This window comes from Belonocnema kinseyi, chromosome 2 (assembly GCF_010883055.1).
Source record: "Belonocnema kinseyi isolate 2016_QV_RU_SX_M_011 chromosome 2, B_treatae_v1, whole genome shotgun sequence".
Classification (NCBI taxonomy): Eukaryota; Metazoa; Arthropoda; class Insecta; order Hymenoptera; family Cynipidae; genus Belonocnema; species Belonocnema kinseyi.
This window is the reverse complement of record NC_046658.1, coordinates 39,186,296-39,203,124: the sequence shown is the minus strand read 5'-3', so window position 1 is coordinate 39,203,124 and position 16,829 is coordinate 39,186,296. Positions and strand designations below refer to the sequence as shown.

Here is a 16,829-nt window from a genome sequence, read left to right as displayed (position 1 = left end):
ATAGTACACTTATGTACCTATGTTATTTTGTTAATTTCTTTCATTTATTTCAAGGAATGTTTGCATTGGAAAACAAGTTTTAGAGGTTGTATTTGTCAAGGGAAACGGGAATCGCAGAACGCAAAGTCCCACATACGCGTAATTTACATCGTGTAAGAAACTAGACATGTAAAATACTTAGTAATTTACCCTAAAAAACTACGTAAATTACCCATCGCTGGCTGCGTGCAAGTAATCACATGCCTGTCTACGCAAGCGCACTTCACTCCTCCGGTTTGCGCATGCGCAATGATGCATGTTACGGAATTCAAAAATATGTGTTAATTCAAGTTTCCTTACATGAAAGTAAGATTTTGTTTAAAATTAGGACTATCTACAAAAAAACACTCATCAATTTTTTTGTAAAATATAATATTTATTGATAAAGTGATTTTCGCATAAGAATATGTGCATAAATATAGTACATATATACATTTTAAATTGACGGATACACAACAACGTGGGGAAGGGGTTTTCACATGTTAGTGTGATCAAAGTCGGACAAATGTCCGCCGTTAATAAGGCCATCTAAAATTGCACTAGCTTCAGTGGGTGATGGCTTCGAAAATATACTTAAATGTTTCCGTTTCTTCTTTCTAGAATCAAGGCGCAATTGCTTATCAACTTTTTGATTAGCATTTATAGTTTCTCTCGTATGACGTGTTATGACCTCACATTTATTGAAAATACCGAGAATTTGGTCCAAATATTTATTGATGATAAGCGAATCAGAATTTGAAATGTCAACGGCATGACACAAACTTAAAATACTTTGAATTTTGGTCGAAATGTTTTCATTCGAATTTCGCCCCCCCCCCCCCCCGAGATTAACCAATAATAAGCAAGAATATCGATAATTATAAATAAATATTTAATGTTATTCTATCACATTTTCCTCCAAATTATGGATAAGTATTTTTGAACCATTGAAATATAATAATAATGATTTTTTATGTCGTAGGTACTGCATTATATAATTTTATTTATTCAGAACTTTCCCACTTGACTTCAATTTCATTTTATTTGACACACATGTCACTTTTTGCTCGCAGAAAGAGGTTATGAAACACACAACGTAAAATAATAGTTAATCCGTATTTTACTTCATCGATCTTCAAAATTATTATAACACATTTTATTAGGATTTAAATATTTCGACACCTCAAAATAACAAGAAATTTTTATTCTTACATTTTAAAATCCCTTACACTTGCCGCTTTATTTATCCAAGATGGAGAAATTAAGCGGTGGGTCCTGATTGGTTCTTTTTTTTCACTTGCGCGTGGTTATACCATGTATTTATTAGATCATGATAAGGCGGATTTTTATTTCTTTCCACGTTGGACGTGAGACGAGGTACACTTTTCAGAATATAACTCCACATTTAATTTATTTATTTCAAAAAATGGTTGAATTGTGTTTTGAAAGCGGTTTATTTTTCTTATGTTATAGGTATTAACAAGTTTAAGTCGACAGAAAATCGACGCAATGGTTGCTCAAAAGAAACAGGTAAGGTTTAGTTTTTGACCACGTGGATTTATAGGTTATATTGTAAGTTCAACACTTTTACAAATAATTTTATTTGAACCTCGCTTCAAAATGAAGCAATTTTAGGACATCATACCTATTTTTACATAAATTCATTTGTATTTTTACATAAATTTATTCGTGTTTATAATTTACCTGGAAAAATCCCTAATTTCGTTTTTTGTTGTCTGTTGATTTCAATAGTATCTAATTTAATCTCAGTTACGTGTGAGAAAACGTTTTTACAGTCGGAAATCCTTAGTATACACTGTTTGTCTAGTAAACAGTTTGCAACTAAAAAAAAAATAGCAAGATGAACTGGTTAAATTATAGAATAGCTGGTATCCCTCTTTATTTCCGGGAAATTTTTTCCCCCAAAATCAGACTATTAGAACATAAAATTAAAGTAAATTCGAAGCGATTTGTTAAAAGAAAGCTTTTAAATGTTTGTTAAGGGCATGAGACACAGCTAAATACCTATATTACGGACCTCACTTTTTCAGTTCACTGAATGTTTTTTTGAACCCAAGAACTTTTTTTGTAAATAAAATATCCACCTGAAACTTTGGAAAATGTATTAGAGTCTTGTTTCTGAACCTCGACATTTTTTGAACGTTGGAACTTTTTTTATACATAAATTATCTGTCTTAAACTTTGAGAAATGCAAGAACCGAAAGAAAACTGCGTTTGAGTACAAATCTTAATAATAAAGGATGTCAAAAAAAAATATTTCAACTATCAATTCCATCGGCATCAGCCGGTAGCGTTGTACACGAAAATACGAAACCTGGCGGCCACTAGACGAGGCTCTAGAGGGCTCGTATTTTCGTGTACAACGTTACCGTCTGATGCCGTTGGAATTGATTGTTGAAATGTTTTTTTTTACATCTTTTATTATTAAGCTTTGAACTTTAACGCAGTTTTCTTTCGGCTCTTGCATTTCTCAAAGTTTGAGACCGATATTTTATGTATAAAAAAAGTTCGAACGTTCAAAAAATGTTGAGGTTCAGAAAAAAGATGAAATAATTTTCAGTGAAGTTCCTACCAAAATGCAGTACCTATACGTACTTTATTGTACTCTAATACATTTTCCAAAGTTTCAGCTGGATATTTTATTCACAAAAAAAGTTCTTAGGTTCAAAAAAACATTAGTGAACTGAAAAAGTATAGTCGATAATATAGGTATTTAGCTGTGTCACATGCCCTTAGTAGCATTATTATAACGTGTCAAATATGGATCTACCAAAAAATTGAATTTGCCGTATTTAACGTACCGTTCAAGTCCTTTTACAACTCCCGGCAATTTGGATTCTACGCTAAAATGCCTATTAGGTCACGAAGTAATGGCAATAGTTTTTTTTCATAACTGTAAAAAGTTTTAAAAAAAATATAAAACTTATAACGCCTGCTGACTGCCACACTTCAAATGCATCATCTGTAAGTAGCAATCCACAGGCGTTGTAGGTCTTATATATAATTTTTTTACTTTTTACCGTTGCAAAAAAAAGTATTGCGATTACTCCGTGACTTTATGATGGAAATTTTAACGTGGAATGCGAATTTCACTACTTTAAAAGTTGATCTTCTCTTTTTTTTTGCATGATACGGAAGGCATACTATGTGGATACTTTGTAGAGTATCTTTTCCGTTTACTCAGTAGGGTGGGGACCTAGACAAATATTATGACTTTTTTAATTAAGTAAAAAGCCATTTTAGTAAAAATCATGTTTGGCTGCGTCTAGTCTTCCTGGACAATTGGCGGTGCTGAAAACTGGGACGAACTAGTTTCAAAATTTCGGGTAGACTAGCCGGGTTTTTAAAAAGTATTAGACTATAATCAAGAATTTCGGAGCGATTAGAAATTTTGTATACGTTTTTTTTTTGTTTTCTTCAAATGTTGCGTATTTCGGACTGAAATGTTATGTCTTAATAGCTTAATATGTTGAAACTGTATATTAACATTTTATGCAGCAGCTTTCTGGGATTTCATATATAAAAAAAGATATATTAATTTAATTGTACTAGTGCATATTCTGAATTCTTTTGATTGGAAACAATGATTTTTTATCAAAATGCAACTATAGTAATAAAAGAAACTGACGTTATATTCTGTATTCACAGAAAAAGGCGATGGAGAGCATCAACTCCAGGCTTGCTCTCGTCATGAAGTCTGGAAAATACGTCCTGGGCTACAAGCAAACCTTAAAATCACTTCGTCAGGGAAAGGCTAAGCTCGTTATTATTGCGAACAACACGCCACCCCTAAGGTGAGACTGAGATGTAGTACTCCTTTTATATCACGTGAGAAGGATGTTCGAGTTTATCCTAATCCGTCATGTTCAGATGATGCTTATCATTTATTTAAGTACATCTTATTACTGAACCACGAAAATACTTAAATTTCTTGTTTTTTCTTTTTTTTTAAATTTTCTCTGAAAAAGCAAAAGCTTTAAATTTGAACGCATGTTAAAGAACTTCAATCTTTAAAATGGGTTATGAGCAGTTTTATAGTGAAAACTGTCTTGTCAAGAAATGACAACAGCCTTTTTTGACGTCCTTGTTACTGGTAACTTCATTTAGAACAAAGGAGTCCTACGGAGTAGTCTCTTATTACTGCTAGTAAGTGCAGTAAAATCCCTTTTATGGAACTGGCAGCATTTAAACTAATATATCTTTTGTTTCTTCTGATTGCAGGAAATCTGAAATCGAGTACTATGCTATGTTAGCAAAGACTGGAGTTCATCACTACACCGGCAACAATATTGAGTTGGGAACTGCGTGCGGAAAATACTTTAGAGTATGTACTCTTTCCATCACCGACCCTGGTAATTCCGATATTATTAAGTCGATGCCGACAGGTGACCAAGCTTAGGTATTTTGTACAAATCTTTAAATAAAAGTATTAAACCTAATTTAATGGTTTATTAGTTCGTTTATTTCATTAACGATAAGATAAGGCAATTCTGCTTTTAAATTATTTATTAATTAAATTTATATTTTATTTCATACATTTATTTTTTGTATTCGTTTATTTTTAAGGGCATGTTATACTTCGTGTGGTCAATCGGGTACAGTTCCCTCGGCTTTTTTCTACAAAAATGAAATTTTTTAAAAAGTGAATTCGGAGATGCTATAAAATATAACGTACGTCCCCGGATTCGTTTTTGAGGGATAATAACAAAAATTTATTTTGTTAAATAAAAATTTTATTCATTATTTTGAGGTTACGTCGGTTTACATCTCTGCCTTTCCGATAATTTGAAAATTATTGATGAAATAAACTTTTTTAATTGCCTGCAAACAACGTTAGTTCCGGGAGATTAGTTACTATGTTTATTTGTAAGTTGTTAGTAAAATCCAAATTTTTTTGAAAAATAAACAAAAAAAGTGTGCGGGAACTTCCGTTAGCATTTTCGCTATCATTGCTTAGATTTTTAAGACAAAATATTTATTATTCTAGAAAAAAGGCCGGGGGAACCTAAAACTGGTAAAATCGACAATTTTCTAAGTATCACATGCCGTTAACGTAACGAATAAGTGCCGAATATTGTCAACGATTAACATTTATATTAGTTATAAATAATTTTAATTAAAAAAAAGAAAATACCTGTTTGCGGAAATAATTCACTGTGTCTGATACGTATCGAATTTTCTTTTCAGACATAATAAACTTAAAAATATTATAAAAACGTAAGTGTTTCTTCGTTGATAACACGGGCCTGCAAATGATGGGGTCATGTCAGTTGTTGGGGGGGGGGGGGGGGGGGGGGGGGGGGGGGGGGGGGGATTACGATATCCGTGGCGTCAAAGTTTTATTGTGGATTCCTATAGGGTTTCTTGCGAGAAACATGAATCTGAAATTTTTAAATCGATATCTCGAATAGTTTTCGAGATATCGAAGGCACTGGTCACAGAAATAATGTAAGATCACACCCCTGCTCCTTTTCCAACGCTCCGTGGAGGGGGAGGCATCCCTGTGATTGGTCATGGAAATAATTTAAGATCACACCCCTGTCCCTTTTCCAGTGCCCCGTGGGGGCGGTAAGGCACCCCTCTGACTAGTCATAGAAATAATGTAAGATCACACCCTATCCCTTTTGCAACGCTCCGTGGCGACGGGAAGGCACCCCTCTGACTGGTCTTAGAAATAATATAAGATCACACAACTTCAACTCACCGTTTTCCAAGCCCATTCCTAATTTTTTGATAAATCATGCTGTTCTAAATTAATAATAGTAATTTTAACAAGTGAATGAAGAAAGCAGGAAATGAATTCAAGGAGGTAATAAATCATTCTCATATATTGCTCTTAAGAGTCTATCGGAATGAACTTAAATTATGTACATGAAAAAAAAGTTTTAAAAATTGATAACTCGAAAACTATTCGAGATATCGATTTAAAACTTTCAGATTTATGTTTGACGCTGGAGGGTCATTTCCGAAGTCATTTTTCACGTAAAATCCGAATCCGGGGTCAGAATTGCCTCATAACGTCAGGATTTTAAGATATTTCAGGTTATATACTAAAAAATGGCGGTTTTGTCTACTTTTGAGATTTTGTACAGAAGACACCAAGTTTTGGGGGATTTTTTCTTTATTTGTGTCATAGTATTGCTCTTTCTCGTTAATTTGAGAGTCGCAGAGTTCAATTACCAGTTTTCTTTACCAAGTTACGCCAATTTGAAATTACGAGATATGTCCCATTATATCTGGAGCATTTTCCAGAAATAATTTGAAGCAGACATTTTCCACTGGGCGTTTTCTCTTAAATATTTGTACAAGAGAAAATACCCAGTAGAAAATGTCTGTCTCGAAGTATTTAAAGCAACTGCTCAAGACATAATAAGACATATCTCGTAATTTCAAATTGGCGTAACTTGGTAAAGAAAAATGGTAATTAAACTCTGCGACTCTGAAATTAAAGAGAAAAAGCAGTAATATATGACACAACTAAAGAAAAAAATCCCAAACAATTTTTTGTCTTCTGCACGTTACCTCAAAAGTAGCCAAAAACGCCATTTTTTTGGTACATAACCTCAAATATCTTAAAATCCTTACGTGATTGGCCAATTCTGACCCCGGATTCGGATTCTACGTAAAAAATTACTTCGGAAATGACCCTACAGTTTCCAACAACACAACCATGTTGGTCTGTGTAATGAATGTCAAAAAATAGAAAAATTATTGTCTCTTTTTTCAGAAAAAAAACTCATTTGCGTCTTCAGGATGGCCACATGTTAGGGAAGTGAGGGAAATGAAGTAGTTGCCAGGGAAAATAGAAATTAATCATTTTTAATATTATTTTGGAAGCATGTTAGTTTTTTATTTGTAGTTAGTTATTCATTGATAGTTTTAATACATGTCCTTCACTTAATAAATCCATACTGCCATGAAAAGCGCACTTTTCGGGCTTTTTATACTATTTTGCTTGGCACATTATTGAAACCTTGTTTGCTTTTGTAATACCCAGGAAAAAAGAATTCATTCAAAAGACGACTGTCAATTGCAATTCAAAAGCCCTCGAAACCCATTCAAAAGAAGTGAATGGATTTTTTTTCCTGGTTACTTTCCTACCAGGAAAATTCTTCTAAATGTCAGGGAAATTGGAAAATTCAATATTATGATTTTGTATGAGTTTTTTCAAATTTTAACAGTATTTTACAGCAAAATAAGTTTGATAAGCTATTACGATACATATAAGACGAAAAAAAATTTTTCGGGTAAAAGTATGAAGATTTTCTAGTTGACAAATTATTTATAGCAAGGAAAAGTATTAACTGTCAACAATATTTTGTATGAGAATAAGTTTAATAAACTATTACAATACATATGAGGCGAGAAAGACATTTTTTTGTAAAAAAGATGACAATTTTCTATTTGTTAAATTAGTTTTTTTATAACAAAGCTACATATTATGATTTATTTGTAACAATATTTATAACTTGTTAAAAATATTTTGTGTGCTAACCAAACAAAATGAACCTGTTCTACATACTGCTTGCGGAATCAAACTAAACTACCCTCCATTAAGTGTCTTTTAGAACCCTACAAAAACGGAAGAAAGGATATATAGAACCATATAGAAAATCTGGAAAGATGATAGGGCTCCATATGGTTCTATATATCTTTTTTTTTCATTTTTATACATCTCTGTAAGGTATTTAATAGAGGGCCGTCTCTCTTTTCAAGCGCCGCGCGTGGACTTGCATATACGTGTATAATGTTAGACCATGCCGTAGAACAGAGATATTAGGATATCAGGCCCAACATTATATACTAGAAACTACTAAATGGAGGCGCATGCGCAGTTGCACAGCGAAAAATACAAAATCATGTAAGGTGGTGCCTTTACTTTCGCCCCACCAGTAGAACACGCTTTCCATTTTGCGTGTGTCTGCCAAAAAAATACAGTACATGCCATGGAGGAGAGCCGTCTTCATGGCTCGGACAATCTTTTCGGAACGAGTGGTAGGCTATGCAATATATTTACTATTTTATTTGAGTGAATTCGTTCAGATACTTTGATATTAATTGCAAGTTTATCTTTTAAAGAAATCATAACCAATTTGAAATCGAATTAGTCAGCTATATGAGTGCTTAAAAATAATTTAATTTGAAAGTTAGCAATTCAACTTTGTCCGGATGTCTAAAGCCAATTGTTTCATGCCTTGATTACAAAGTTGTACGTATCGATACAGCATTGGCTGACGCTGTGCGTGTTTTTTTGCCAGCTTTGGGAGGAACTGTCTCGGGGGTGGAATGTATATGGAACACGTTTATATCATTTCTATAAGAATCCGGAAAAGTTTTACCATAAAAATGCAAGGTGATCGGGTGTTTCGGTCATGCGATTTTTAAAATAATAACGGTTAATAAATTCGATAATTGAGAAGAAATGTTATCTTCGTAATGCACTTTACGTAATGGGTTAATCACAGTTCGACAAGAATCTAGCTAATAAATATTCGGTAAATAATTTGAGACAAGAATGAAAGTTTTTAAATTGTATATAATTTATTTGTACTATAAAAATCCTACCTTCAACCTATAATTTATAATATGACCGATACAACCCTTAGAAAAATAGGAAAAATGATTAAATGCACAGTTTACTGGAATTTCTTCGATGCTGGTTTTGAAGCTTGCCCAAGAATCTTTTTTCTCTGAGCAAACATGTGTAAATACAACTGCGGGAAAACTGCAAAAGAAAATACAAGAAAGAATAAAGAATATGTAAGAAAAATATGAAGTTCATGATACTGTGGACATTTCTTTCCATGGAATCCAATTCCATGATAGAATTTCATAGAAAACTTTCTAGTTTTCATAGATTTACTCTGAAGTCTTCATATAGAAATTGTGTGCAAGGTTTGATGATAAGGTATTATCATAAAAATCTTACGCGGAATGTAAAGCAGCATCACGAATATTATGAAGTAATAATAGCTGAATGTGAAATTCCAATAATTGGGCAACGTGTAACTCCAGGCTTGTGGTTTAGTAGTGGCATATATTTTGGCAGCATACAGGCACAAAAGTTCTCCCGTGATTCCGATGGGATAGAGTATAATAAAAGTAGTGTACCTAAATTACGACAAATAATTTTTAGTTGGAGCTTGTCATTTTTAAGTTGTCATTTTCGTATAGATTTTTTTCTTTAACTTGAAACTTTGCACACAAAAAACCTGGAAAGTAAAAATACCTAAGCCATACAAGAAAGTATGGTACGTATCCCATGAGGTTCATAAAGTAGTATCCATAACGAATTATTTCCGTAACACTCCATGCAAAAAGAGCTAGTGGAAGACCAGGAGAAGCTGCAGCAAATTCAGGTGGTGTCGCAAGTAGAACTCCACAAACCACCATAACACGACTTAAAACTTGGAAAGTGGTAATTATAGGATTCGATGGAACCAGTCCCGTTACTGCATGCACAATCTAATAGACAAAAACATATTTTATTAGTAGTTTAGTACGCGCACCTACCTATTGTATTCTAATTTATAACTGCATAACAAAGGTGTCCGCAAAATATACATTTTTCCCACTTTTGAAAGTTTTGCTCCCTAGTTTTTTCTTTTAGTAGAAATATGTATGACAAAATGAACTTGTCCTTGAACTAGTTATCTTATGAGAAGCTGTAGGTACCGGAAGCCAATCTCGACGTAACCAAAATGAGTACGTTACCCACTCCTGCCTCTTCTGCCGGGGTCTTAAGGGAGGGGAAATTCGGCCGCAAATACTCATTTACCTGGATTACAGCTACATTCATTATGCGCTTGCAATAAACTAAAATATATATAACGCCATCGTAGCAGGATAAAAGAAATTCCTCAGTCTCCGATCTCAACCTTACCGACAGAAATCTCAGTATTCTCAGGCGCAATAGCCTGGCCCGTTTAAGACTATCCGCAGATTCTGTTAGGTCCTTTAGGCCCTTATCTTTGAAATTTAAAAAATCTATTTTTAAATTTCAATTCGAAAGCTTAACAAAGGACTCTTTTGAGTGTCGGCTACTCTATTGAGGGGCGATTTTCGTTTGATCGCGACCTACCTGGTCGTCTTACCCTCTCCACTCGATTTCCCCTCAGGTCCCTGACTGAGTGAGAGCGCTCTTTCGAGTCTTGCCAGCAGGGAGGCCCCTTTGTCCTAATGAGGAATAAAATGCCAAACATAAAAATATTATAATTTTGCAATCAGCAAATTAAAAATATTATATTCGGAATCTACGTTTTTTTGCGATTCCAGCGATATGTAACTTGCAATCAAAATATTAAAACTAGAATAAGTTATGGCACATTTTAGTTAATTTTTTGACCCTGGAAAGTTAATATTATGGAATTGTCCGTAGATTAGTTGAAAATGTATGAGTTTATTTGGTAGAAAATTCGTCTGTTGACAATTCAACTAGTGAATGTGGATTAAAACATACCTTTTAAAAATTGCACTGTTGAAATTTGTAGAAAATTTGTGTGCTGTTAAATAAACTGAAATTTTGTGACAAATTTATCTCCGGGAAATTTAAATTGGAAATTTTCAACAGAATATATTAACTTTTACACAATTGCCTAGAAGAATATTATACTTGAAAATATATATTTTCAACAAAAAATGGAATAGTGAAATTTCCAAATTATATAATTAGTTTTCAACAAAATTATTTGTTTTTAAACCAAAGAAATTAATATCACACTAAAGTGATAAAGTTTCAACAAAACAAGACTTATTATTTGAAAACCATTCATCTGATCCAGAGATGAACTTTTAACTAAAATTATAAATCTTAAACAAAAAAATGAATTTCTAAGAAAGTAGTTCAACTATTAAGTTGTACAATTCATTAATTGTTTGGTTTCTCATTACAGATTAAAATTAATTATTAAACTAAGCATTGGTTTTAATCACTTTTGCAATCACACAAATTTATTATAATAAATACAATCTTTTATTTATGATTTTCAGTTTTTAGAATAATTTAATTATTAAATAGAAGAGGCGGCTCGAATATGGCATAGGACTCGAATATGGAACACTTGGATTTCTAACAAACTAAAACGTGTACTCTGTGTATACTAGAAAAAAGTGTATATTTCATTGTTCGATGTCCATTATTTGAAACGAGAGACGAAAAAAATAAAAACAGTCATCCTCCCCTGCCGATGAAAACGTACTGAAAAAACAATGAAACAGCATTGTTCAGTGCTGATATTTAGTGCCGTTCCTTCAGCATGGGCGATTTTCATTTGTTCGCGGCCTACCTGCTCGTCTTACCCTCTCCACTCGACTCGAATTCATTAATTGTTTAATCTTCTATTACAGTATAAAATTAATTTTATTATTATGTATTGATTTTAATGATTAATTCAACTATACAATTTAATTCTAATAAATACAACATAATAAATTATACCTAATTATTTTCATTTATTATGATGTTTTTAAATATTATGTTTTTATATAATAATAATTAGAGGATGATCTTTAAATTCAATACTATACGTTGTATAGTTGAAAAAATCATCAAAACCAATGTCTAGTTAAATAATTAATTTTAAACAGTAATGGGAAATTAAACAGTTAATGAATTTTACAATTTAATAGTCGAACTACTTTGTTAAAAATTAATTATTTTTTTGAAAACTACATTTTTACTCTGAAAATTCCAGGATTTCATTTACTTTGGTTCAAAAATGAATTATTTTGTGGTTGAAAATATGTCTTTTGAAGTATAATATTCTTCGAGGCAATTGAATAAAAATTCATAAATTCTGTTGAATTGTCCACAGACGAATTTTCTACCATATGAACTGATGCATTTTCAACTATTCTACGGAAAATTCCAATTGCCATAACGTATTATAATTTCAATATTTGGATTGTAAGTTACATATCGTCGGAATCGCAAAGAAACATGGATTCCGAATATAATCTTTTTAATTAATGATTGCAAAATGATAACATTTTTATGTTTGGCATTTTATGCCTCATTAGGACAAAGGGCCCTCCCGCTGGTAAGGCTTGACACAGTGCTCTCGCTCAGTCAGATACGTGAGGAGAAGTATGGAGAGTGTAAGGCGAGCAGGTTGGCCGCGACCAAATGGATACTGCCCTTCAGCACTACCAGCACCGCTAGTTTTCTATACCTGAATTCCCCTTCAAGTGTCCATTAAATTTTTAAAAGGCTATTTTCACCCAATAAATCTAGTCTGTGAGGTGATTGAAAATGTGTGTTAGTAGTGTATACTATAGGGTTTAATGAAAATCGGTGTGCCTATGCCAATGCGACTAGGCTACCAAGTAACCAGCTGAAAGGGATTAAAAATTGTAAAATTTTGAAATTATCTACGAGAAGGTTAAAAATTCAGATTATATGGGTTTCCATTACTTCAGACATCTAACTTTATCTTTTGGATGTTTAACAGCAAAATTTTCTAATTCAAGTTCAAAGTAGTATATTAGTAGTATATAAGTTATAATTATAAATATGTATAATGAGAAAATTCATTTCCAGCCCGGTACGTGACGAATACAATAGGACCATTAAATGACCGTCCTATCACTTCTTAGTGCTGTTTAGATGCTGAAAATCAGCACAAACAGCCACTGAAACTGCACTGACGGCCCAGTGCCGTTCACCAGTGGTTTTTTATCGGCAGGGTCGAGTTTATTTTTAGATGAGCCTTAAATGTCAATTTTTTATCTTGTGAATAGAATTTTATTAATAAATGTTGCTTGTAGCAGTGCAGTAGGGTTAGTAGAATAGTATTGCAAAGGAGATATGGAAACGCTTCTCTTTAAAGGTTATGCTTTTTAAACATGAATAATTTGTAACAGGAGTGGCTGGACCCGATAATAAGCGTAGAATAGAAAAAATTAATATTTTCATATTTCATTGCAAATTTGAAGATTATTCTATTATTTTGAATGCGCGATTTTTCCATATGCCTAAAATGCCACAATAAGAATAAGATACCTCCTAAACTTATTCACTTCTATTTCCATAGCGAACCCCACACAGCTTTCTATTCTTCCAATGAGAACGTGTTTTCAATATATTTAATTCCTTCTAATTGTACCGGTAACGCAACTCAGAGAGATATTTTTTATTCCTCAGAAGTGGTCATATTTTCATTTTATTTAATTCCTTCTAATAAGTTCACAAATATGTGTAATAAGTTGTTTTAATTCTTTCATGCGGAATGTAAATTCTGAAAAATTTAATTCTCACCAATTTCAGCTCTGCCTCTATAGAGTTAAATTTATTTGAATTCGTACATTTGCAGATTTCTTTTTTGCATTTTTTAAGACGTTTAAGGGGGTCACCCCGTGTGTCCGGTCGAAAAAATCGATTTTTTTTTGTTGCCGAAATTTATTCCTGAACATGTGTAGAATATGCTGGCGAAGTGATATTCCAATATTCGAAGTCATTGGAAAGTTACAGCTGTTAGGACGAATAGGTTTACTTCATTGCTTACGTCGTTCTTGAACTTTCAAACGCGTTTTTCTCGAAACCACGTTTTTCGAAATGGCCGGCTGGATAACTCAAAAACGGTTTGACCGATTGATTTGAAATATGTAGGGTAGATTCAGCACATGTGTACGTATGGCCTGAACTAGGATGATTAGAAAATTCCAAACCGTTTTTTTTTTCGTAAGAAAATAATCGAAAAAAATCATGAAATTTGAAAAAAAAATCAAAACCGTGTCTATTACTCAATTTTCAATATTTTTAAAATATCCTAGTTCAGGCCATGCCCACAGCTTCACAGATTAAAATGCCGTTCGCTTTTTTAGTTTAAAATAAGCCGTTCGGCCGGAACCATGCCGGTCATGGATACACTTTTTTTATATGGGTGTCTTCGGAGTTGCGCCATATGCATTATAATAAAGATTTTGGGTTCAAATTTGCACAATTTACTGTTCAAATGTGAATAAATATATAGTGAAAAGTTCAAAATTGTATATTGTTATCGTTAGTCGAAAAAATTCCCAAAAAACATTTTAAAAAGCGGGCCGTCACATGGGGTGACCCCCTTAAGTAAATTATCAAAATATAAATAAATATAAATGAGAATATTTTTCGAATTTATAAAATATAAAAAGATTTAATAATGAAAAATAGGTTAAATAAATGCTTTCGTTAAATTTTACTACGTCGATTGAGAGGAATAGGATTTGCACTTTTTCTGTTCCCGTTGGGGGATTTTTAGACGGAGGAAAAATCGCGTATTCATAGAAATACAAATTCTTAATTTTTCTCAATTCAACGCTTGTTGCCGGGGAATATGGCTCACTTAAAAAAAAAAAAATCACAACTCTTATTCAACTTTCTGAATGTTAACAAGAATAGGTTCATGTATTCATGTACTTAATCCATTTTTTGCGATAGATCCTGCACTTTGACGGAGGAGAAATCTTGGGTAGTGTATTACCTGCAAGGAATGATCCCAGAGTTGTTAAATCGGAGCATTATTAGGGCGCACAGGAACTCCGCTCGCGGTCAACCACCCTCCGAACACAAATCTTGAATTCCACTCGGATCAAAAGTAGCTAGTTTCGGTGAGCACGAACTCCGCTCAAGGGGTTTACAAGTGCTCCTCCCATTAGAATACATTTCAAATTACGTTTCGGAAATTAGTTAGATTTTAAAATAATTCTGTAACAACACATTCATTTTTAAGCAAAAATTTTAATGTTTTATTTATAAATTCAAATTGTAAAGTATATATTTATTTATGTAAGACATGTTTATATACGCGATAGTATAGTCTATAAACAAAGTGGTGATATTGATTGACTCTAATTAGATTAAAATTGCTTAAGAAATTTCGGCATGCGATGGTGTCCCTCTTCAGTTAATTATTCAGACCATTTTTTTACACATGATATTTGATAATAGATAATAATGTGGTTAACATGACAGTTGTTAGTTTTTATAACCATATCTTTGCTCAACTTTTTTGTTATTCTAATTGGTAAACAATTCTTAGACATAATTCTCCATTTATTCGGTACCAGCCTTAAATAATGTTTAATTATTCAAGAGTTATTAGAAAAAACTATTTTAATTTCTTATTATTACAGTTAAGTTATAATTACATCTTCTTACAACATTGTCAATTTAAAATTCATTTAACATTCAACCAATTAATATTTGTAGTGGTTTTTTTTGTAAAAACTCTTCAATAATTAATCAATAGAGAATTAACTAGAAAATAGATATCAATTTTTTATTCCAAATGTTAAAAAATTTGAGGAAATCAATTTTTAACCAAAAAGGTTATGTTTCAACCAGCTGCATTTTTTACCAAAAAATGAGACATTTTTAACAAGAAAGATGACTTTTTAACAAAATAGATTAATTTTTGAAGCCGAAACTGTAATTTTCAACAAAAAACGTTTATTGTATGCAAAATATTTAGATTTTCAACTAAAGTAGTTCAACTTTTAACCAAGTAGTTGAATTTTGAGCCAAAAAACATTAGACTCAGGGTTTAAGTATTTTAATCCAAATACGTAGCGAAGCCATTTTCCTATTACTGAGCCTGAATCCTTAAACTCCCTGCTTAGACCCAGCTGTTGGATTTTCCTCCACCTAAATAAAAAAAAACATTATTATCAGATTATACATAGAGGTTATTAGAAAATATTTGTATTCCTATTATTTATTTTAAAATGAATCTGTAAGTCCTTTTATATAAAATCGGACAGCCAGCTCCTTACGACGTTGGGATTGTTTGGGGTTGAAATATATTGTTGTCTGCAGCAAAATATGACCCAAAAATAAAAAAATCAATTTTTACGTATTATTGTTAATATTGAGCAAATTCTTTTATTTAAATAATTACTAATGGGCAATTTATATCCTTCCCATGACTTTTAAAGCAATTTTTATTTGTTTAAATAATAATAATAATCGTATTTTATGAATAAAATGTAATAATTCGTCATTTTTTAGAGTAGTAATTTTTTAAAAACATTTTTTAATTATTTAAACAATTAATTATTTCTTATTTTCAAAATGTATTCTATCCTACTTTTTTGAATAATTACATAATTTTGATATTTTTTAAATAGAATGTTCTGAATTAAACAAAATATTGAATGATTTCGAAGAGTAGTAAATTCTGTTAAAATCGGCATGTCATTGTTTAAACAATTTTTGTTCGTAAAGCATCCATACTCAATTTGCAGGAAAATTAAAAACAAAAATTAATTTTTTAAACAATGATATAAAGCTTTTAGCAGAATTTACTACTAAAAATCATTAAACATTATATTAATTTTATAAAATACGATTTTTAAAAATATTTTAGGGAAGAATAGTTGTTTAAACAAATACAGTTGTTTTAACCTGCTTGTGCAAGTAAAAATTGTTGAAACAAATATCAATTTATTCAACATTAGAAGAAATTTATCAAAATTATGTAATTATTCAATAAAAAGTAACATAGAATACCAGTTTGTGAAAAAATTAGACATCACCGGCTACATTATTATATGTTACACTATTAAGCCATTTCCCTTTCGGGGTAGGCGTGACTCACTCGGTGGGGAAGGAAGTAATGCGAGGAAGGGACATAAAATTTTTAGATTGGTCCATTACAAATTTTGAATATTAACAATAATTAAATGCTTAAATAATTACATAATATTTTTTAATTTGCTACGAGGGTAGTTCAATAAGTCCTTAGAATGAAGTATAAAAACAATTTTTTTTGGGTAAATTTTTTTTTATTTTTCAACATAATCTCCTTGGAGCT

The 16,829-nt window shown here is 31.8% G+C and overlaps 2 protein-coding genes across 2 annotated transcripts in view; one reads left to right on the top strand and one right to left on the bottom strand.

Annotated features, from left to right (window-relative positions):
- Positions 1-1,343: 1,343 nt before the first annotated feature.
- On the top strand, positions 1,344-4,478 carry LOC117167155 (60S ribosomal protein L30). The gene is made up of 4 exons (XM_033351877.1): positions 1,344-1,395; positions 1,492-1,548; positions 3,688-3,833; positions 4,261-4,478. The coding sequence occupies exons 2-4, from the start codon at positions 1,528-1,530 to the stop codon at positions 4,436-4,438; spliced, it is 345 nt and encodes a 114-aa protein (XP_033207768.1). The 5' UTR covers positions 1,344-1,395; positions 1,492-1,527; the 3' UTR covers positions 4,439-4,478.
- Positions 4,479-8,555: 4,077 nt separating this feature from the next.
- The window catches only part of LOC117167853 (very-long-chain (3R)-3-hydroxyacyl-CoA dehydratase hpo-8), a 21,005-nt gene continuing 12,731 nt past the window's right edge, over positions 8,556-16,829 (bottom strand). The window contains exons 3-5 of the mRNA XM_033353062.1: positions 9,269-9,504; positions 8,969-9,150; positions 8,556-8,764 (exon numbers count right to left, since the gene is read on the bottom strand). Coding sequence (XP_033208953.1) covers positions 8,676-8,764; positions 8,969-9,150; positions 9,269-9,504 — 507 coding nt within the window. The 3' untranslated portion in view covers positions 8,556-8,675. The remainder of the gene's footprint in view (positions 8,765-8,968; positions 9,151-9,268; positions 9,505-16,829) is intronic.